The following is a 23,650-nucleotide window of genomic DNA, read 5'->3' on the forward strand; positions in this document are numbered from 1 at the left end:
GGGGGACAGCCTGCTTCACCATGGGCCTCACCACAGGCCGCCTGGAGCACCTCTCCCCCTCCTCCTTCACTGACCTTGGTGCCAGCAAGGCTGTTTCTCACTCCTCTCACTCTCCCAGGTGCTGTGAAGCAGTTTTTGTTGTTGTTGTTGTTGTTTTTTTCCCCTTCCTTAAATCTGCTCTCACAGAGGCACAAACAACACCGCTTATTGGCTCTGCTCTGGCCAGCAGCAGGGCCCTTATCTAACATGGGGCAGCTTCTGGATTCTTCTCACAGAAGCCACCCCTATGGCCCCCTGCTACCAAACCCTTGCCACGTAAACCCACTGCCGCACCTCGCTCCCACTTCTGGCGCAGGACACCCCAGACCCATCCTGTCCCCTCCCTGCAGCAGCAGCCCTGCTTCTGCGGGCAAGAAGCCTGCTTTTGCACGCCAGCATCGGCCTGCCTCTGGCTTTAGCTACGGGTACAGCTTTTTGACCTGTCCCTGCAGTTTCTGGGCTCAGGGACCCCCCCCTCCTCTGCCAGCGACGAGCCGTGCAGCACGGCGAGCGCCTCACGCCCTGCCTGCGCTGCCCCGGAGGCAGCCGCCCCGCAGCCGGGCGCTACCCCGAGCTGCTCGCTGTTCGCTGTCCCCATTGCCGGCTCCAGCCGCGGCTCCCGACCGCTCTCCTGTCCCTTCCCGTCCTGTTCTCCTCCATCCCTCTCCTCTCCCCCCCTCTCCTCTCCCCCTTCCACCTCCTCTCCTCCCCCCGCGCAGGCGCCGAGCGAGGGGAAGATGGCGGCGCCCGTGGACCTGGAGCTGAAGAAGGTAACGGGGGAGCCCTGCGGAGCCCTGCGGAGCCCTGCCGGCCGCCTCGGGCCGCCCGCGTGGGGCAGCGCTTCCCTCCTGGCCCCTTATACCCCCCGCAGTCCCCGGCCCGGCCGCCTCAGCCTTTCCTTGTGGTTGCTCTTCTCCCCCCCCTCCAGGCCTTCACGGAGCTCCAGGCCAAGGTGATAGACACGCAGCAGAAGGTGAAGCTGGCCGACATCCAGATCGAGCAGCTGAGCAAGACGAAGAAGCACGCGCACCTCACCGACACGGAGATCATGATGCTGGTGGACGAGACCCGCATGTACGAGGGCGTGGGCAGAATGTGAGTAGCGGCCCTGCCCGTGGCGCAGGTGCGGGAGGCCTGGTCACCGTGCTCCTCCACGCCGCTGGCAAATCGCTTGTGCGTGCCTGTTTTCTGTAGGCAAGCGAGGCGGCGGTTGCAGCCCGGTGGATGAGGAGATCTGCTTGGCCTCTGTACGTAAAAGGCCCCTGGGCTGCTGTCTCTGGGAGAGGGTTCTTCTTGTTAGGAAGCTTATGTCAGCTTTCTCGCAGCCTTCCCTTCCCTCAGGATTCCGTCAGTCTTCCTGGGAGTACAGTGAAGCCTACTGGGTTTTATCAGTTGGGGTGTGCTACTACATGCCTTTAAGAAGGACTGTTAAGTTCCACTTGTACTTCTACTTGCGTTTGCTTGCTGGCTCTGCTGCTGTCCGTGATGGTCTCGTTTGCCACGACTTTGAATTTTATCATCTCAATTAGCAAAACAAAGTTCTAACGACAAGCTGCGTTTGTGAGCAGCATGGGGGGGCTCTCACAAGTCTGTCCAGCTGCGATTGTTCCGGATGTAATTTACATCAGACTCCTTGAAAAGCACCCGTGTGCAGCTGATGTGCTCAGGCCTTGGCTGACACACGTGTTCGTCTGCAGGAGAGCTCTTCGCAGTGTCATGTCAGCGCGTGGATCTGGCTGGCGTTGTCCGGATTTAAACCCTGAAAGCGAGCATGGGTAGTCCCAGTGCACCCATGAAAAACTACTTCCCTGTGTTGGATGGTTGTCAAAAGAAACACCTTAAGCTAGAAGTAATACGTTTTGATTAACATTGATGATGCACCTCTGCTTGACTTCAGCAGGCTCTTGTAGAAGTCCACACAAACTGGTTTTAGATCTGGAATGCATGCTTACTCACTGAGCGGTAGGGCTCCCAGTAAATAAATGTTTCCATGTAGATGAACTAAATTTGGGGTTTGTGTGGAGATAGTAGTGACCTTGAAAGGAAATAGATTTTGGTCTCTTGCAGAAGGTGACTGGTGCAACCTGGTCAGACTGGACGCTGTTCGTTTTCGTCACAGACGACAGACTGAGGGTAGATAATGCAGGAGTTGTCAACTTTTTTTTTTTTTTAAGGAGCTTTTTTAAAATCTGAAAGCAGAGAATACTTCTTCAATAGGGAGAAATACTTCAAGATTCCTTAAAAGCATGAGTGTATCAATCTTTACTGCAAAGTAATGTTACTTGTGAACAAGATGGTGTTTCCTTGCTGGTTGAAATGCATTGTCCTGCTTTCTGCTGCCAGCTTATCAGTAAGAGACACTTAACTTCTTTGTCCCCTAAACCACTTATGTTTTCTCTGTGTGCAGCAGCTGCTGGAGTGACAGTCTTTTTGGGAATTTTCTCTTGCTTACCTTTCAATGACCAGATAAGGTAGTTTAGACCCTGCTAGATGGCTTTCTGATCCTGGAGGATTGTAGAAGTGCCACCAGAAAAATATGGTTTGTGTTATGAAAGTATTTATTTAAAGCCTGAACTTTTAATGGATTTTGTTGTGGTAGTCATTATGTAAATACAGATTAAGAGAGTACTCTGCTCACAATACTACTTAGTGAATAAGTTATTTATATATATATATTTTTTCCCCTTCTTTAGCCTGATGCAGTATTTATGTGAGCTCAGCCTATTCTGGCCACGGGGCTGAAGTCTGCCTTGCGAATTGGTAGTTGTGTTTTGGTATGCTCTGTGTCACTCGCTAACGCGATGAACTCACACCAGGGACACAAGGCTCTTCCTGGAGCCCACTCCATCCCATCATAGAAAACTTCTTGCTGAAATCTGGGCACTTGGAAAAGTTGGCTAAAGCTGTGCTTGAGCAGGAATTAAAATCCAAGGGCAGTCTGGCCATTTATATTCCAAAGAAGTGGTCATTACAGTTGTTTTGTCTGTGTAATCTGTGTTCTATGGAGTGAAATTGGAGACTTTAAAAACACAAACAAACAAAAACACATACACAAAAAAACACCTTGTTGGCTTAATTGGCTTGTACGGATATGGGATTTTACACACCTTTGGGTGCTGATGATGTCTTCAACACCTGTGATTTGTTTTGCACAGTTTAGCATTATCTCATGTGACCAAAAGAGGCATAGATGTTTTCTGTAAATAATGTTAGAACTCTAGTCGATTTCAGTTATCCAGAAAAGATTGGTGTTGGTGTCAGTATCAGCTCTGATAATTGGAGCTCTTCTGACAGCTTCCTTGAATAGCTAAATTCTTGAAAGTAGGTTTGGTGCTTCTGTTCCTGCACTCAACTTTTTTTTCTTGTTTTACTTCACTTTTTTTTTTTCCTACCTTCTTCTTCTCTTCTTTAACCCACTTAAACTGCTGCTTAGAATCTGACTTCTGATTTTTTTTTTCTTCAGCTGTGGTGATATGTGCTGTGTGCGTGGGGGTAGTACATACACTTCTATAGAATAAACTACTCCAGTGAAAGTGGAAGGTTTGAGGAACGGTAGTGATGTGATGCATCCTGGGAAGAAGTCTGCCTAGTTCTGTATTTGCTTCTGCACTACTTGTACAGTAGTTGTGTGGTTTCGGTTCTCTGAACCCAGAGCTTGAGCCTGCTTCCGTTCTGAGAGGCTTTTCCTGCACCACTAGTGAATGTGAAAGTCCACTTGTTGTTCCAAAACTTGTGTGGGCGAGTTCGTTTTTGGTTTTATTTAGTTATAATTGCAGCGCGTATAACATGAACAAGCCTTAGTGGCCTCCACATGTGGTGCTTGATTTACTTTTACTATAGCTATTTTTGTTTCAACACAAGAAATGTCAGTGCCACATAGTATGAGATGATGAATTGCTGTGTACTGTACATATCTATGAGGCTAGGATATCATCTGAGTAGTGGCATTGTGCCAAATACATTTCAATTCTCTTACTTCATACTCTTTCGAAAGGCTTGTTACGTAGCCTGAGACAACTACTGCTGTGCTGGACTTCTGCTTAAGCTATTTGTGAACTGATATCATCATACTGCTTTGAGAACTATGCTGAAAGTTTAAGTTTCAGAATCCTGTCTGAATATTCAGACCTTTCCCTTTACGTTCTTTAACTATTAACCTGTACAAGATTCTTATTTAGAGAAGAAAAATGTCAAGGGCTTATGTTAGGCACAGTGAGGAGAGCGCTTCAGTTTTTCATGCCATGCCAAAATAGATGTTCAGTTTTGGTTTGACATTGCTTTGTCATCAGTGTTCTCTCATTTGTTTTAGAAATACACTTAAAAATAAAGTGCAAGAGAGTAAAAATCAAGCAAATACTGCAGCACAACTTTATATTCCAGGTTTTCCGTGAGTACACTATTTTACGGGAACAGCTGTAATGCTATAGTTTTCATTGTTTCTTTTAAAAGTGACTTAGATTTTTGGTGGAACCATCCGCAAGTGAAAGCTGAGGGAGGATTAAACGTTCTTGATTATTTGTGGGATTTAAATGCATTCCTGTTTTTAGCATGATACTTGGTTTTGTTTCTAAATGAGACATGACAAGGCTGATTTTGTTGTTGTTGTTTTTCTGTTGTTCTGTGGATGGGATTGGTGTTTGATTTTACCAGCACAGATCACCGCAGAATATGGTAGCTGTACTGTGCTGCCCACTCACACTCCAAAAACTCACGAAGAACTGAAGGACATGCAAGGCTTAATCTTTATGGTTCAGTTACTAACTATAGGTCAGTCTGTGAAATCTGAGTGGCTCTCTGTTGCCCATCTCTTCAGATAAGGCTTTGTCCAGAGCTCAGCACTGAAGCCCAGCTGCTGAGAAGCTGATGGGTGCTGTAATACTTAAATGAATCCCACGACAAGCATGTTGCTATCAGCCTTTGGCCAATACATAGATTATAAATTTAAATCTTCCTTATCTTGTGCAACATCTTCATCGACAACCTTGATGAGGGAATAGTGTCTGCCCTCAGCAAGTACGCCGATGACACAAAGCTGGGAGGAGTGGCCGACACGCCAGAAGGCTGTGCTGCCATTCAGCGAGACCTGGACGGGCTGGAGAGCTGAGCAGGAAGAAACCAAATGAGGCTTAACAAGAGCAAGCGTAGAGTCCTGCACCTGGGAAGGAACAACCGCATGTATCAGTACAGGCTGGGGGATGAGCTGCTGGAGAGGAGCTCTGCGGAGAAGGACCTGGGGGTCCTGGTGGACGACAGGTTGGCCATGAGCCAGCAGCGTGCCCTGGTGGCCAAGAGGGCCAACGGGATCCTGGCGTGCATTAAAAGGAGCGTGGCCAGCAGGTCAAGGGAGGTGATCCTCCCCCTCTACTCTGTCCCGGTCAGGCCTCACCTGGAGTACTGTGTCCAGTTCTGGGCTCCCCGGTACAAAAGAGACAGGGATCTCCTGGAAAGAGTCCAGCAGAGGGCCACAAAGATGATACGGGGCCTGGAGCATCTTTCCTATGAGAAAGGGCTGAGAGAGCTGGGTCTGTTCAGCCTGGAGAAGAGAAGACTGAGAGGGGATCTCATCAATGTTTATAAATACCTGAGGTGTGGGAGACAGAGGGATTTGGCCAACCTCTTTTCCGTGGTTTGTGGGGACAGGACAAGGGGCAATGGCCACAAAATGGAGCACAGGAAGTTCCGCACCAACATGAGAAAGAACTTCTTCCCGGTGAGGGTGACGGAGCCCTGGGACAGGCTGCCCAGGGAGGCTGTGGAGTCTCCTTCTCTGGAGATATTCGAGACCCATCTGGAGGCCTACCTGTGCAACCTGCTCTAGGGAACCTGCTTTGGCAGGGGGGTTGGACCCAGTGATCTCTTGAGGTCCCTTCCAACCCCTACAATTCTGTGATTCTGTGATCTTGCTGTTGAAAAAGTCAAGGTTTCATTTTCCACAGTAAGTCTAAGTAGAGTCAGTAATGTGAGAGAAGAATACCATTGGTGTCAGTGGTTCTCAGTTAACTGCTGGTGGTAGAGGGATCCTGGGAGTTTAGACTGCTGGATTCTGCTTCAAGATCAGAAAGGGAGCTTGTTCTGATGGTTCCCTTGCCAGCTTGGCATCTTTTGGTGTCTCAAAGATGTTCTTCTTCCTTGTTCCCCCACTTGGTTCTTGATCTTACTCCTACTGCCCTGGGCTGCTCACTTGTAATCTTCTGGATATTGTGGTCTAGTTACAGCTCTCCTGCCCTGCTGCTCTATATAATGCTCCATGAAACACTGAAACTTTAGAGAAGAAAAGATTTTCATAGCTTGCATGCAAAATGCTTATCTGCTTAATTCCAGGAAATAGCTGCATTTAAAAAAAAAAACAACAACAAAAAAAAACAGCTTTGACAGAGAACTGGCGTAGAATGGACACATCAGATAAGTCAGTGTTTGTCAAATGTATAAGCAACAGAAGAAAATAGTCTTAAAATATAAATAATGGCTAGCTTAAAAAATAGCTGCTTTTCTCAGCCTTGCTCAGAACCTCTTGGTTGTACTCCCCTACCTACTCCATGAGCATTGTGATAGAAGGTTAGTGAACGAGGGGATGCGGTTTTTACTTGATGTTTGTCTCCCTTGCCTGGAAATACCTAACTCTTTAGGAGTACATTTGTGTTGGGTCTTTGAGTATGATATTCAGACAAATCTGTTCCATTTGTATCTTCTTTTTCCGTAGTATTTTCCATACCTGTTACCTTGACAGGGGTTCCTACAGAGGAAAGAGCTACCTGGGTAAATGTAAAGGAGATAAAATCTCAACTTAGAAGATAGGAGTCAGAACCAAGACAGACTACTTGTGCAGAATGCCGTTCTAGATGGAAGAGGAAGTTTGATCTGCTGTGGTCCAGAGGCGTTGTGTTATAATATATCTAATGTATTACAGTACAGGTGCCAGAGCTTTCAAGAAGTCCTGCACTTCAGTGGTTTGGATGTCGTATGTTGTGGGGAGCAAGGACCATAGTAAGGCACCTTTGTTTTGTCCCAGCCTCCAAAAAGGGGAAATCTGGGATCTCTTGTTAAACGCAACAAATTTGTTGCTTCAATGCTACAGGGCTATCTTTGGAAGAATTCTATACAAGTATTAAATATTTTGGGGAATAGAATAGTTCAGTTGGAAAGGACCTACAAAGAACATCAAGTCCAACTGCTTGACCACTGCAGGGTTAACCAAAAGTTAAAGCGTATTATTAAAGGCATTATCCAAATGCCTGCTTTTGTAGCTTGCTGTGCCAAATGACTGCAAAAATTATGGAAGATGGCTATCTTATTTTTGCACTTAAAATGTCAGTTTCGTATTTTGTAACAGCAAAGAACTTCTGCTTGTTTTGACGTTGACTGGATTTCAAGTACTGTATTTTGAGCCTTTTCCCCCATTCCCCACAGGAAATTTTGAAATCAAGGGTTAGAGTCCCTGTGGGAAATGCTCAGCGTTAAAGCATTTCTTTCAGAATACAGATCTGTTTCCCTGCTTTAGCACAGGGATTTAAATTGTGCTTTCCTGTGGCAGATGAAAATGGCCAAATTAGTGGACCAAAGAGGTACTGGAAGAGTCCCTGTTGTATCCGTGTGGTGCCTGGGAATGCTATTCCAGATGTGGTACCACCGTGGCGTGTGACAAGCTAGCCTGACACCAGCCCTAGGGCTGGTGGGTGGAGATTCCCAGAGCCTGTTCCCATTCTGATATGCAGATTTAAATATACTGTATAAAATTGATTTGGAACAATCTTAATACAAATGATAAATCTAGGTCTGAGCATCCTTTGAACTAGCTGCCTGCTCTTGTTCAAAATCTGAAAGCAGGAAGATTAAATTAATGTCCCCTACTCTGAAAGAGTGAAGTGAAATATGAGGACTCCAATGCTGTGGGATGTGGTTATATTTTACATAACTATAATGCAGAGATGCAAGAACCAAAGTGCTTAACTCAGGAATTCTGCAACTACTATCTTGAATTTTTATTTTTGTTTTCTCCAGAACTATTTGCTGAGTTGACAGAATGTTTCAGCCAGTTTAAAATAATAAAAATTGAGGGGAAAACAAACAAACAAACAAAAAACAAAACAAACACACAAACAAACAAAAAAACAACCAAAACCATACATACTGGGAAGGAGTGATTTTCCAAAACAACATAACATCTATCCTTTTCAGTCCACAAATGCTAATTCTAAAACGTTTTGTTTTTAGTGATTAGGAAGCTGTAGTGTGATTGTTTTAGTGCTAGCTAATTTAAATTTAGCATCTAGAAATAGGTCTTTTGACTGAAACAGTTATCGTGCATCTACTTCTGTGCTGTTTGCTGTATTGGTTTCTTTGATGTTCTGTTGATTTTTATAGCAGGATTTGTGGTATGCAGGAGTGAAGGCTGTGTTATTGAAGAACCATAAATGGATAGCTGGGTCTTCATTCTCACTCTAGCATTTCAAAAGGAGGATCCTTTTATGTCTGTATTCTCACTTCTGATTTTGTGTGCCCAGGAGGAGAGACAAAGCATTTTTTTTTCTTGCATCTGGGGATGGATTTGTCTTTCAAAAGAGATGTGTCCTGATTTTGTTGGCTTTCCTATATAGGTTCTTAGTGAAGGGCTGCTGTTGAGTAGTGTAAATATAAGTTTGCAGAGTGCAGCGGTGTTTCCATGTCACTTCATGTACCACTACAGAATTCATCTTTCTGATCACTGAAGTTTTAACAATAGAAAAACTTTTCTTTTTTTTTTAATAGAAATGTCTTTAGAATTGGTTGACTAAGATGTTTGTGTTCAAGCTAACTTTTGCTTGCTTCTGTTTTCCTAAGTGCCTATTCATTTGCTGTTTTTTGTTTGTTTTAGCTGTTCTTCCTTAGAAATTTGGGACATTGTTGAAAATACTGGATGCCTTAGAAGTGGATGCGGACATCCTGTTGTTGGAGGGAATGGCTTCTGTTTACTGCAGCTTGCAACTTTCAAATTTGGTACAAAATAAACTGCAAAAAATCGATTTGAAGTGCATATGTTAGTAGGTACGTTGTACTCATTTGAGTTTCCTTTGCTTAAACAAGCTACAGGTCGTCTTCGCTACATACTAAAACTTACTATAAAACAAAAATAGAAGATAAAATTACTAAACTAGAGATATAGTGAGGAAAAACTATTCATGGAGCTTTTACCATCATGAACTGCAGTCATACTTGTGCTGTTTTCCACACGTGGTTTGAATTCAGATGTTACTCATTCCTGTATAATTAAGAGGAGTCATTTTTTTAAAATTCCATTTATCTTGAATGAGCATTCAGAAAGAATGGATGTTGTCCTTTAAAAGCTGACCACGGTAGTATTTTATTATTTTTGGTTGTGCTATATTTAATCCACACTTAGAGGTATATTCCTTTTTTTTTTTTTTTTTAAAGAACCAAGTATGAACAATGGTATAATTCTACCATCTAGTTAAGTGTCTGGCAATGCAGAAACTGCTGTTTATGAGCTATGTTACTATCTTCATTTGAGGTAATGTAATACGCTGTAGCTATTGACACATTTTTCCTCCCCTTCCCCCTCCTCCCCCCCCCCCCCAAAAAAAAGTGAAAAGTCAATGTAAACACGGCCTGAGGTGCAGAACAAAAGCCGCTGCCCCTCAGCTGCACAAGATGTGTGTTGAGTCAGACTGCGGGGAGTTTAGAGGAAAACCAACAGCGTGGCATTTTTGTTTTCCTTTAGCTCCTTAAAGCAAATAGGTTTATGGCTTACACATGTTCATCTGAGTAAAAGTTACGCTTCTTGTGGCCTACGTAAGAGTGCCTTTGGGCTGCTGCCAGTGCTGCTAATCCCGGCTCTGTGTGTTCCCGTGCTGTCAGGCTGAGTTCGCGCAGGTACCGCTGCGTGCCTGCGATTCCGCTAGCATGCTTCTGCTGCGTCTCTCTCCCAGGTGTCTCCTGGGACCTGGTGCATGTACGTCTCTCCGGGTGCAGCAGTGAACCCTAAGCTGCTGCTTCTAGAATGTGTTCGTATACAATCCTCCCAATATAAGCTGTGGCATTTGTTTTGCTTTGTGTTATGTGCCACTTTGGCGAGGGGAAGGGGGATAGTTGCATTTTAGCCGTATTAAGTGACCTAGTGAGACAACTGAGCATTGAAATAAAAGCAAACGTAGGAAAAGCTTCAGCTGGTATGTTCCAAGTGAGCCTGTTCAGAAGCTACTTAAGGATTCTGATCTGTTGAATGGGAAATTCAAATCAGACTGAAAAATGTGAAGCCCTTAGACGTGAAGGGTGGCAGCACAGACTATAATTAGTCATGGCTTTCTGTTTTTGAATTTGCTTGCTTGTCTGATTTGGAACTGGGTAATCCATCTAGGATGACTAAAACTGGAATTTGCTGTGGTCTAAGCTGTGCCTGTTATGAACTGCATGGGGAATCATTTATAGTAACGTAAGCAGACCCTGGGAGAGTAAAATGGGACTTCTGGGTGCTCGCAGTTGTGAACAGCCGGTTCCTGTTCAATCAAGCTAGATTGCTTGGGATCAGCTCATTGGAAGCCTCTCTTTCATTGGCTTTGAACAGTACTTAAAATGCATTAATCTCCTACTGAGTGTGCTCAAAGCTTGAACAGCAGTGCAAGTTCAGAATTAAAAAGCGTCTTTAAATAGACAAGGGCATGACTGGGCTTAGCCCAACTTTTCACATGGAGCAGCCTAATGAAAAGGCTTGGTTTCAAGGAGCAGGATTGTACCTACAAGCAGCTGTGCAGTGTTGCAAGGTGTCATGTTAGTTTCCTTTAGAAGTACAAGAAACATGTTAATATTACAGTTTTGTACAAAGTTGCAAGTTTTTTTCTGTATCGTAGCAAGTTTCTGCATAGTGTTTTCTAAATTCAATGGGAACTGTAAAGCTGAAGTTGTAATGGCCCTTTCTGGGAGCTGGAAACCAGAATGAATGGACTTCTAGTTGTGTCATTCATTGTTATTCTGGCAAAATAGTAACTGGAGCTGTCCTACCCGTCAAACTGCGCCTCTCCAAAATGAGGTGTAGGGATATATATCAATACGAGGCAGTGGAAAAGCTGTGTTTACCCTGGTGCCCCACGCAGGTTCTGCAGTGAGCACAGCAAACCAAAGCAGGACGAGGAGCTTTGCAGCCTGCTGTGTTGCTCCTTCCCTGCTGGTGCTGGGGCTCTGCCCTCGTGCTGCTTGGCCTGAGCCCCAGTGCGGGGCTGACACGTGCAGGGCAGTTGAATGCTCAGACCGTGGCCACTGGAGTGATTTCCTGAGCAAAATGTTAGTGCCAGCCCTGCAGGTCCTTAACGTGGCTCCCGGGGGACTACTGCCTCTTGCACCCACAGGCCGTCCTGTTCTTTCCTCACTTAAACACCCGAATTGTGTTACCTAGGCAAAATATGAAGAGGAGAGAGTGCTTGCATCTGGGACAGATGCCTGACACCAAAAGTTTCAGACATATGGGTTGAAGGTTGAAGTTGCAAGTAATTGAAAATAGGGGTTCTTAATGGAAAATCTTCACTATGAGCATTGCTGTTACTCCACCTTTAACAACTTTAATAACTTGTATGTCATAGTAAAGGCTGGCTTGTGCTGAACAAACATCTCCATAACCTCATTCATTAGGGGATGAATATTTCAATATCTAATGTTATGTTTTAAAGTCAAATAAACAGTACATTTTGGTGCAAACAAACTGAGTTATGGAATTACTTACACCCTATGAACATCACTTTGTGGGTGTGTACGTGTGACACAAAGGAGCAGACAGATGAAGCTAACAGCATTGCTGACCTGTGTAACTAGACCCCAAAGGCCATTTTGGCCAGGGTGTGAGGGAGTGCTGCATAAACACTAACAAGTGGGACTCCATATCCAGAGATTTTAAACTGGGAAGGGTGAGAGATTTCTTCAGAGGGAAACAAGCATCTAGTCCCATAGTGTTATAAATTACTTGCTGTGGCTTAGAGAAACAAAAAGCCTGATGTGGAGCTAGCAGAGGACTCTAGGAAAGAAAATAGAAGCAAGAGGGAATATTTAGAGTAAGGTTTCTCTTTCAGTTCCCTTGTGCTCTATTTTTGTTCCATGCATTGCTCTTTAACAACCAGTAATCACTGGGATACCAGATCACGTAGATACAGCCAGTTCAAAAATACTTCACTGTGTTACAGAGCTGTTCGCGTTGGCTGCCCAGATCTGGCTGAATACGGCTGTCCTCGAGGACCCCAGTCCATAACTTTCTTCTCTGCTTTTCATTGTTTGGTTTTTGGGCTTTTACTTCTCTGTGTGGGTGCTGGATATATCGCGAAGTATCTGGAGTAGAACATATTCTGCTCTGTTACTAGCCGTTCCCTTTAAAATGAGTGACCAAATGAGACTTGGTGAATCTGTCCCTTATGACCCAGATATTCTTGGTATTATTTAACAACAGTGAAAAAGCTCATGTGGAGATGGTTGTTGTCAAGCTTTGCAATTAATTTGCTATGTTGTTGAACGCTTTATTCTGAGTCATCATTTCAGGTTTGATATTGTACGTGTCATGTTCAACAGGCCCGTTTGGTGTGTGCTGTGAAGCTTCTGTCTGTGTCTAAGCGAGAAAAGCTTCGTTTCTGTAGGAGGGCACAAGTGACCACTGTTGCCTGGAAGATTTTTGCTGCTTGTCTTCTGTGGACTATCAGTACTTAAAAGTCATCCCAAATCAGGGTACAAGCTCTGAGAGCTTGGAGCCTCTTACGATGGACTTGTTGTAGGATGGTCCGTGGAGGAAGTTCTTGAGTGGTGGCATGCCTCCAGTGAGTTCCTGAAGTTACTGTGTTTGAAAGGCTTGTTCACAACCTCAGGAAGAGCTAAATTCTTAAAACCTCCCATGGTCCTTTCATGAGTTTAAAAATGCATAAATAACCAAATCTTACAGAACAGCGCAACAGTGATTGTGCCTTATTTTTCTGGGTTGGTGAGAAAAAAATGGTCAAGTTGGTGTTTTAGTCGGAGTAACCAGAATGGTGAAATCCAGGTTAAACTCTGGTTTATTACAAGTGCCCTGTGGTACTTCTTACCTAAAGATCAGGACAAGTACTGTGTTTTTCCGATTGCTGCTGTAAGCCCCCGTATTTCATTTGGTTAAAAACTTCAGCTGAGATCTTCACCATGTGTGTATTCCAAGCTCGAAGCTAAAACACTGATGAGCTCTTTGAGTCCATACAATGTTGGAAAGTGAAGCCACGGATTTAAATAGTTACCTGTGCATGTGGCTTTATAGCTTCCACTTTGAAAATGTGGCCTTTGACAGCTTGTGGTGCACTGCCTGTAAGCGTTAGGTTGAGGGCTTGAGGGTCTTGGGGCAGGAAATTAAAATGCGTGACTTGAACTGCAACTGATGACAACCTTTTGAAGGATGCTGCTGTCTGAGACTTTTGGTCTGCTTCTGAGCCAGCTCGTGAACTGACACAGGTTCCAGTCCACTATTTTATGGCTCAGTAAAATTGGAGTAGTATTTGTGTCCAGCTGCCCGCTTGGGTCTCGCCAGTGCTAACTTCAGCCATCCAATTTTAATTTGCTGTTGCAAGTCTGTCAGAGCGTTGCAGGAGGGTGGGAGGGAGGTTATTTTCCCAGATGACTGCTGTTGACATTTGTAGCACAGGAGTGAAGTCAGCCGCTCGTTTGTTCAAAGTGCCTGTAACCTTTGTAAGCCTGCAGGGATCACTTCAGTGTCACGTAGCCCTTCAGAGATCTTCCCAGCTGCAGCATGAGGAAAATTGATCAAGCTGTATCAGTTAAATTTGTTAGTTAGGCTGGAGACTTCACTGGAACTAAGACTGCTGATACTGCTCTACAGTTCGGGGAAGCTGATGAGGAGGTATTCCCTTCTTCTTTGCCCATCTTGAGTTTTAATTTACGTGTTGTACCTAACCACAGTCCTGCTCTCAGGCATTTCAGGAATGGATGTGACAGGCAGTTCTCTTTTTCGCTGTTGTGGTGCTGATGCAGAGTAGTCTGTTTTTCAAGCCAAGCAGCAGATACCATTTATATTCAAAGAACATTGTCGAGGCTCTGAGCAAACCCATTAATAATATCATTTGTTGTGGGAGATGGCGCTACCAAATGATCGCAGACTCTTCTGTAGTAGACAAGGAATGCATTCTGATTTTGCAGTGTCTAAAGCTGTTCACGTTAACTGTTCAGGCATGAGCTCGTGTCACCTGGCAAGATGACATTGACCCAAACACCCAGCACTGCTGGGGGGAGACCTTGACCTCATTGGTATGACACATGGAGGCTCCTCCTAAATCCCCTGAGGGACTTTCTAAGTAGGGAGGGGGCTGATCTCCAGCTTGTACATTCTTTATGTCTGGAAGGAGGAAAGGCAACCATAGAGGGTTCCTAAAATTTGTCTGGACTTAGTTGTCCTTTACTTCTTTGCCGATGCCAGTGCCACGTGCTTGAGAGGTGCTTTGGGTGCTGTTGGTTCTTCTGAGCAAGTCAGGCAGCTTTTGCGTGCTGTCCAACAGAACACTGTGACAGAGATGTTACAGATGCATCTTTCAAATCCCTTTGGCAATTAAAATGCAGAACAAATAGACACTAGTGGCTGAAACAGCAGTTAAACAACCATTTCCAACCCTGTAGAAAAACGCTCTGAATTTAGAAAACATGGGAATTTGGAGTTCAGTGAGGGTACATGTTAAAGCTAAGCCCTGAGCAGTAGGAGCTGCAAAAGTTCAAGTGAAGACAGGCAAACCATGTCTCTTCGTTTCTGGTGAAAGCACCTTGTAGAAAGCTCTACGCCTTGTAGAAAGCTTTGTTTTTATGGTACAGGTTCATTTAGCTTGCAAGCACTAAAATGGTGGTGTATGGCTTTTACCTGATGAAAGAGGCCTCCTTGATTATATTTCTATGCTATTACATATAAGACTGTCATTGGTGAAAATGTCTGTGATTGATACTTTGTAAGAAAGAAAGACTCCCATTGCTAGTTGTATGCAAAAACTGCTTTTAAAGTATTCAGGGACGTTGAATTGTAGAGGGTGATCTGTGTCCATCCATTTCCTTCCTCCAGAATAATGGCTGAGATCAGTGAGCAAACCTTAAAGGCCAGCCCGGTGACATGGCAGTTGTTGCAGTCGCAGAATCATAGAAACATAGAGTGGCTTGGGTTGGAAGGGACCTTGAAGATCATCCAGTTCCAACCCCCCTGCCATAGGCAGGGATGCCACCCACCAGATCAGGTTGTCATGTCTGACTGCTCGCATCATGTTTGCCCAATGGGTTGGTGTTTCAATGGTATGCTGTATGTATTTTTCAAATGTTAAGATCTATTATGAAGGTAGAAGGTTGGTAAGTATTGTAGGGTTGATGAACAGAAAGAAAATCTGGAGTCTATTAATGTAACAGTGAAGATTTTTATTTGGGGTTATTAAATAACTGTCATTTTTAGTAGCTGATTACCACTGTTCTGCACCTGATTTTTTTGAACCTTTTGGGCAGTCTGTCATGGTTGTTTCTTCTGTCTCTGTACAGAACATGCAGGTTGAGAATGTGAATACTTTGCAGAGGTTACTGCAGTTTAACTTGGTTCACAGCTAGGTGTACAATAGTTAGATGTGTAAAAAAAAATAATCCAACATTTGTTTATCTGTTTTTCCACTTGTAGGTTTATTCTTCAGTCTAAAGGAGTGATTCATAATCAACTCTTAGAAAAACAGAGAATAGCAGAAGAGAAAATTAAGGAATTAGAGGTAAGTTTCTGGCAAGTAAAGATGATGAAAGTAGAATATTCAAGGTCAACAAAATTCGATCTGTTACATTGCTTGTTTCTATCTAGAACTGTTCATTCTCAAGGATCATAACTGGGGGGGAACAAGGAGCTGTTAATAAGTAACCTACAATAATTCGTATCACTTGGTTTCTTTGGTATGTCTACAAACTCATACAGAAGACTTCATACAAACTTTATACAGAAAAAGCAGATAAAGTTGATTGTTCACTCTGTGTCCTGATATGCAAACTGGAGGTGAGGGTTTCAAATGAAATTAGTAGGAGTTATGTTTAAAACTAGCTAGAGGATATTTACGTGGTTATTTGCAGCAGATAGGTGATATGAAACTCTTTGCCAGTGCTGTGGATATTAGAAGTTTACATTGGTTTAGGATAATTGCTCAAATTCAAGGAAGGGAAATCCTTTGAGCATTACCAAATATGTAGAAATTGCATCCTGCTCAGGAAGTCTGTGAGCTAAATATGTCCGGAGGCTGGGAAAGTATTAGGAGGAAGTACCGTGTATGCCTGCCCTTTTCTTACACTCTTCCCTAGGCATCTACTTGTGGCTGCTGTTGAAGACTGGATGCTAGGGAAGATGGGACCTAGTTTTTATGATGTGGTCAGAGCACTTTGGTGTTCCTAAGGCAGAGAAGAATATCTGGGATATATAAAGTAGTGTCTGCACAAGTTCCAGCTGTTTGAACAAGTTATCTAGTGAATCTTGAGTATCTTCTAGTGGCTACAAGTTCAGTTTACACTTCTTTGGAGAAGGGCTTCAGACCGTTCTTTTCCAAGGCCAACGTTATTTTTTTTCTTGTTGCCCCTAAAATAGAATTAATGTAAAAACTCTGTTCCTTAGCTTTTGGGGAATGACAGAAAGCAAAGACTGATTTGAGTTAAGCTGCTTGTCTAATCTGTTAGTGTTTTGAAGAAGGTGAGTGTGCAGACCAGGTTAAGTAGGGGCAAGCAGCAATAGGCAGTAGGTACTCAAACAGGACTGTGCAGTTCTGTCTCCGTTGTCTCCTACTTATATTACAGCAAAAGTGAAATTGTATTTTTTAAATTTCTTCTTAAAACTAAGCTTGTCTCAGGAGATGTATGGCAAACATGTCACCGCATGCCGTGTTGCCTGTTGTGTTTTCTGTGTTAGATATTAAGGGGTTTTGTGTTTCTGGTGGCCAGAACGTTTTCTACACAGGGAAAACAAGTACTCCATATATACGCCATGTATGTCAGGTCACATTAATGCATACAAGGCACAGTCCTTTATGTGCTTACGTGATAAAAGTGATTGTATCCTGGCTAATCTGGAACCATTCCAGACACCAGTGGCTTTGAACAAAACCAGCTCTGCAAGTGAAGTTGGAGAACTTCATAGCAGCATGCCTGCATTTGGAACTGAGTGGAGTGTGCTTGACAGTTTTGGCTTCTTTCCCCTTCAGCTGTGCATCTCAGTTTCTTCCTGTTCCTGGTGGGGAATGATCTTACCTCCTGAACTTTCAGATCGCTGACTTTAGAATGGATGGAATTCTCCCCAAATTACAACCTTTGTCGTTCTTATGTGCAGCCTCAGAGATGGTTGCTACGCAGATGTGTTTTTCCTACATTGTAGCTCTCTGTTGCCTCAGGTCTCTGGTTATGGTCACTGAATTGCAGTTCCCAGCAACAGTGACCCTCTCAAAAGGTGATAGGGAGAGTGAAGGTGGTTGCTGCATGGATTGTTTTGGTTTGTTTTCTGTTTAACCATAGATAGTAGGGCTCAGATTGCTCAAATCCATCTTTTAATTACTGTTTCCAGCTATCTGGCACGTTTGTGTAAAGGATATTCCTTAGACTTGGGATTCCCTCAGGAAGAGGATAAAAGTGACAGCTGCTGGAAACTAAGATTTCAGGGGAAATACCTGAGTCCAAGTTAAGAGAGTGCTTATCACAGGAGTAGGGGATTTTGCTGTCCTGAAAACAAGTTGTGACAGAAGCAGGAAAGAATGTGAAACTTTGTGACCTTGTGCTTCCACTACATCATTGTAAAATAAATATCAGACCAAGATAACCAGATTAAAACATCGCTCCATCAGTTATTAAAACTGGAAAGATTTTAAAGCTTAAGTTTATTTTTTATATTGTTAATTACCTTATCACTCACATAGCTCACTTTGCATGGTTGAATGCAGCTGGCCAGAGTAATCCTCTGGTATCCACACAGTGTAGCTGACCCGGTTACTCTTGTAGTGTGAGCTTGAGATAATTATGCACTGTGATTGTAGAGCTATTGCCAAGGTGTTGTGAAACATGCATTTTTCGTACAAACCTGAATGTCAGAAATGCTGTCACCGCTAGCTGGGTTCTGTTTCTGGAGGAGCACAGCACAGAAATCTCAGCTCACAGCTAAGCTCTTCTGTAAATCTGTCCAGCTGTGTAGTAAGGAGAACTCCTAAGTACTGGCCGTTTATGAAAACATGTGCTTTAATCTGCTTCAGAGACGTGAGCTGGGTTTTGTGACATTCACAGTTGTCAAAATGAAGACAGAAAAGGGTTTTGCCTTTGGTTTGAAAGCTTTCCTTCTCTTTCTTCAGATGTTTTCTACTGCAATCAATGACTGAAGTTACTCTCTTTACTTTATTCCTTTTTGCTGGGTTTCTCTGCTGTTCAAGTGTTGCATTGTCTCTTTTATGGCAGCGTCACAGATGAGTGTGATAGTGCTGGTTTGGTCCTTCCTGCAGCTCCTTGCACAGCAAAGCAGCAGGGAGAACCCAAACTGTCTTTGTATAGAGCTGTGAAAAAAGACTTAAAAGACTTTGCTGGAATATGTGCTCAGTGTACTTTGTGAGGGGAACTGTGTCACCATGTCTCTGAAAATGCCCAAAGAGGTATAGATGTGTACAAACAAGGGGTAAACGTGTAGTCTGTCAGTTAATCTGCAGAAAAAAGCAGGGTAGCTTTCCCCTTTTCCTTCAAGGTAAGGTATGAATGTGTGCGTATATATTCATTTAGCAAACTTAACTTCACAGCTTTTGTATAATCCTTTGGAATCTAAATAAACTGCCTAGGCTTGCTTGCAAAATGCACATGCTTGCCTAAAGGCTATGCCAGCGAAGCTTCCAAAAGCCTTGGATCTTGCAGAGATTGATGGCATAGACTCATGCACTCGCATGGGAAGCTTTCTGCTTAGCCATAGCGATTGGTTTTTTCCAGCCCTGATAATATCAAATTCTTGTTGTGTTTCACAGTACAAGGGGTATGTGCTAAATCTATTTTGAAAGCATTCTAAAGGGATGAGCACAGACTCTTTTTAGCTCAGCAATGTTTGTGCAGTATTAAGAGAAAAACCAAGTAATGTTTTTCTTCCCTTGTTTTTAAGGAAACATGATATGTGAGGGGTGGAACAATGCTTTGTTTCAGGAAATGTTATCCGTTTCCATTGTAGGGCTAGATGGATTCTGTTTTTAAATGTGGCATTTTAAAAAGAACAAACTCTGATATTATAAAGACATGGAAAATTGATTCTTCATTAGGGGTGGAGAAAGTGATTATTGCTGTGCGTTTTCTCTGATAATATCTGATAATCCCCCTCTCTCCTGCTATATTGAGCATGTTTAGTTGTCAGGCGTTGTCAGACTAAATTTCTAAAAATAACAAATAAGGGGGAGGCTGTGCTGGGCAGCTTTGACTGTGTGTCACTGAATTTAGCTCCTTCATGCAAAGGGCAACAGCAACCTGCAGCTTTTTTGTGGAATTGGATATCGGTTTTAAAGCTCTGACCGTAATATTGTTGTGTGCCTGTTTCCCATGCAATTTTTTTACACGTGTGTATGGAGACTGAATATTTAATGCTGTGGAGCTAAAGTTGGTTTCTTCTTTGTCTGTCTGAAGTTGAAAATATAGAGGTAAAAGGTACACCCAAGTGCTAGATCTCTGATTCAGGAATTCTTCCTTTGATCCCTACGATGCCGTGTCCAGTTGTCTCATCCCACACACAGAACTTTTTTGCTCTTGTTCATGATGAAGAAAAAATATTCTGCTCTCAAACACCACGATGCTTCTCATGTAAATGCTTGGATGGTTTTGTAGGGCTGTTTCCTGGTAAAGTCAAAATGTCACTGAATTACAGTGCCGTTTGGTGATCAGATGTCAGAGTTAACAACGATTCTTCCCCAGCGCGGCCTGGATGCCAGCTTGCTAGTGCTGGGCGGCCCCTTCTCTAGTCTTGTTCTCTGGGAGCTTTAAGATGGCCTTGCTGCAGCCCCGGGGCATAACGGCAGTGCTCCTTTTCTCAGCGAGCGGTGCAGGGTGTCTCTGCTGGCTGCCATGCTGATGTTTTTGTGCCCTGGGGGAACAGAGATTTAAGTGGGCAAGGTGTGGCTGGGGAGAAATGCCGGAGTCTGGGAGCTGGTGCCTCTTCTTCCCTGAGCACGTATGGCGGGGATGGACTTGCTCCAAATGGCCAAGTGTCTTACATTTACTCCTAAAGCAATTCTCTGGACGGTCCTTTGTTTTTTTTTTTTTATACTAAAGCTGACAACGTGGAGGCCAATTCTGAGGGTAGCTTTAAAGATGTGAAAACAAGATTTATGGTACATTTTGCAGACCACTGTGCAGCCATCAGATGGTAGCAATTGTTAGGCCCTTCCCAGGTTAGACCAATTTCTTCCTGGGATTTGCAGCACAGCGGCTCTCATCCTCGTGGTTGGCATGGGATATGCCAGTGCCCAGGAGCATGTGGTGGGCTTTTTAACTAAACAGGGGAAAATAAGGAATGGTCCTGTTTGCTTTGGAGAGAAACTTCAAGAATTGGCCCTCTGTGCTTTAGCCTAGAGCAGATTTTACCTTGGATGAGTATATTTTTCTCTCATTCCATTGCTGGCATACATGCATGTACCTAGGACATGATTTAAACATATGTTGTCACAGAAACAGTCCCTGACTTCTGAGGACAACCCTAAGTGTGTGTATAGAAGAGGTCAAACCCTGACCCGGTGTCAGTGCATTTGGCTTTATGGCCTCATCTGCTTTAAGGAAGTTTGGCATGCTTTTATCACCGTTGCTTCATACAGGAGCCAAGCCGGAACTGTCCCTGGCACGGTTTGCACACCACGTCCGTGCAAACTGGGAGCTCAGCTGCAGTTGTAGTTTGCAAACATACAAAATTTCCCTAGCACAAGTGGTTTGCTATTTTGGGGCATTGCTGTGGAGCAGATCCGATTTTTATTTTCTTAAGCTGTTTGTCCTGGAAGATATTGAATTTGTTGCCCCCCCGCCCCGTTCCTCTAATCAAACTTTACAGCGTTTGGTGCCTGGGAGTTCGGAGTGGTCCTATCTTCTCCTCTTGTCCCTGAATCGCACCTTGGAGTTTCATTAGCTTTCCCTGGCTGTCAGGAGGCCTTGAGTCCAGATGCTCACCACAGACAAGAGAAAAAGAAATGCTTTCAGAGGGTCACTTATTCCTACACATTATCTTCTCCCTCTGCTTGCTGTATAGGGAGGCTGGGCACCTGATGGTATTGGACAGGCAGTATAGAAGTGAATTAAATGTGTATGATTAACATTTGGGCTTGCATAGATCTTCTAGGAGGAAGCTGTGGGAGCTCTGCAAATTGTGGAGGTTGGTGTATAATAAATGAGCAACAGAGCCTCACCAGGCGTTGGATGGCCCAGGCAGCATGTATCTGGGCCATTTTGCTTTGGGTGCTGACCCTTGGGCTTGGTGATGTTTCTGGGAAATACATTTCACCTTGACCTTGCTGGCTGTTGACATCCAGGCCTTTACATTTACAGTGCAGGAGGAGAATCTGCATTCTCATTTCCAGTTTTGAAAGGGGAAATACTTAGAGCAATGAGTAAAATAGGCCTTAAAATAATAGTAAGGTGAAAAGGTTGAGAGTGTAATGGACACAGAGCTAGCTAACGCTCCAGGGACAAAGCCTTTTTTTATGGAGAAGCCCTCTGGGCTGGGACCATACAAAGTTAAGGTAAATACTTGGGCATAGCTGATGCTCCACTAATTGTTGCTGTCCCCTAAACTGCTTCTGCTGGTGATAGTACAAATAGTATACTTGTTTCTTGCTCTTGAGGCCATGGATGAATCTGAGTGATGACTTAATTGTTTAAAGCACACATTTGATCTTGCAGTCATTTGTGGAAAGTGAAAACAGTACGAGGATCATTTTCTTCCAGCCTAATTCACGTGTACTTTATGCTGTTTTTCTTTTATCCAGATCACCTAATTTCACTCTCATCCCAGACAAATGTAAGTGAATTGTTTGCAGTTAGCATCCTTCGGCTTTACATGGGAACAAACACTCTGGTAATTGCAAGAAAGAAGGTGTATTCTTTTTTTTTTTTTTTTTTTAACACTGGACCTGATTCCTATGTTACGTTTGTTAGATGAAGATCAGATAAGCAATTTTCAAAGCAGAACATACTTAAGCTTGTACTATGTTAATTAGTGCACAAGTCACTGGTTGCACAATGCTAAGTAGTAACCTTTCAGATATAGAAGCAGAAAATCATCACATTTGAGAGGGAATTCCCAGCTCTCTGAAAGGATCTTCCACTGGTTTAGACGTGGGATGGCTTATGAAAGCTCAACATCTCACCATATTCTTGTGAAGAGTGACTTGTATTTCTAAAATAACGTGTGTGATACACATTCACAGGGCTGGATTTTTCATTTGGAGCAATGACTCACAGCGAAACCTTTTCAAACTCCACAGTTTTTGCAAGGAACTAGTTAATTAGTGATTATTTGTTACTCTCCACTGCACTACAGCTTGCAGATTAAGCACACAAAGTGGCTGAGAGGGCAAAGGCCTCAACAAGGGCGAACTGGAATTTGGCAACTCCTCCCTCCCACCCCCTCCTTTAATTTTAGGTGGATAATTGTAGATTTTAAAAGCAGGAGAATAATGAACATGAATGTTGATTGTTTACTTTTAAATCCTTTAGAGCCTACTTATAGAGATGCTTTCAAAATACGTTCATCCTAGAAGTTTAGGATTTTTGGTTTTGCTCTGACAAAAAAAACTAACGGAAAAAGCTTTTCAAAGTAAAATTTGCCAATACACTAGCATTTCTTTGTAATTCAGGGGAAAGTGAAGAACATTACGCATTAATAGAAAAATAAACCTTCTTCTGTCTAAATGGTTTGTCCATCCAGGAGCCTACATTTAGTCATCTGGGTCTGAAAGTCGCTTGTTTCCTCTGATTAGCGTTAAACTGCTGTTATGAATACACTGAAATCATTTGAACACAAAATTGATAGATAAGTCTTTCTTTGTCGTTTTAAATCAGGGTCTGATTCATTGTCAAAGCTTTCCTTTGTACTTACGGCTGCGGAAGTATCCAAAGCAATGAGGATAGCTGGATGTGGGTCCCTCCGAATTCCTCTTCGTGTGAGTAATAGTTAGTCACAAAACCAGTGCCGCTGCACTTGCCTGAGTCACCAGGCCCATGCAGTCACTCCTTGCTGTCCTTTGTACCAGGCAATTCTGTGGCTCTGGGGAGGGGGATTATCTGTATCTGGCACCCCCATCCCCCCCGTCTTGCCTGGGGAGGACAGGAAGCCATTATTTGGAAAGCGTGCTCCTACGTGTGAGAGACCTGACCCAGCCCTGAGTCAGCTTTGGAAAACCACACCTTGCTTGCTGGGTACGCAGGGAGGTTGTCACGACTTCCTGCTGGCCCTGTGCCACTGCCTGGTTTACTTTTGTGATCTGCCTGAAAATGTATTCCTAGTGGGGATGTGGCAGTGCCCGCTCCGTCTGTGAGGCAGACAAGTCCAAGGGTGTCCAGGTTGGCTGGGCGAGGGGATGAGGGTTAGTTGGGAGTTTACATCTTCTTGTTGCTCTCTGAGTCTTTGAAATTTGCA

General features: G+C 43.7%; 1 protein-coding gene across 3 annotated transcripts in view; it reads left to right on the plus strand.

Annotated features, from left to right (window-relative positions):
• Positions 1 to 547: 547 nt before the first annotated feature.
• Positions 548 to 23,650, plus strand: part of PFDN1 (prefoldin subunit 1) — a 31,817-nt gene continuing 8,714 nt past the window's right edge. Inside the window, exons 1-3 of one of the 3 annotated variants that reach the window (XM_083799129.1) lie at positions 548 to 809; positions 968 to 1,134; positions 15,680 to 15,764. In XM_083799129.1, coding sequence (XP_083655255.1) covers positions 777 to 809; positions 968 to 1,134; positions 15,680 to 15,764 — 285 coding nt within the window. In that variant the 5' untranslated portion in view covers positions 548 to 776. Of the gene's footprint in view, positions 810 to 967; positions 1,135 to 1,239; positions 7,024 to 8,890; positions 9,039 to 15,679; positions 15,765 to 23,650 lie in introns of those variants that run through there. The other 2 variants (XM_083799130.1, XR_014572477.1) reach the window with 2 other exon arrangements.

The sequence above is a fragment of the Anser anser genome, assembly GCF_964211835.1.
Source record: "Anser anser genome assembly, chromosome: 14".
NCBI classification, from domain to species: Eukaryota; Metazoa; Chordata; class Aves; order Anseriformes; family Anatidae; genus Anser; species Anser anser.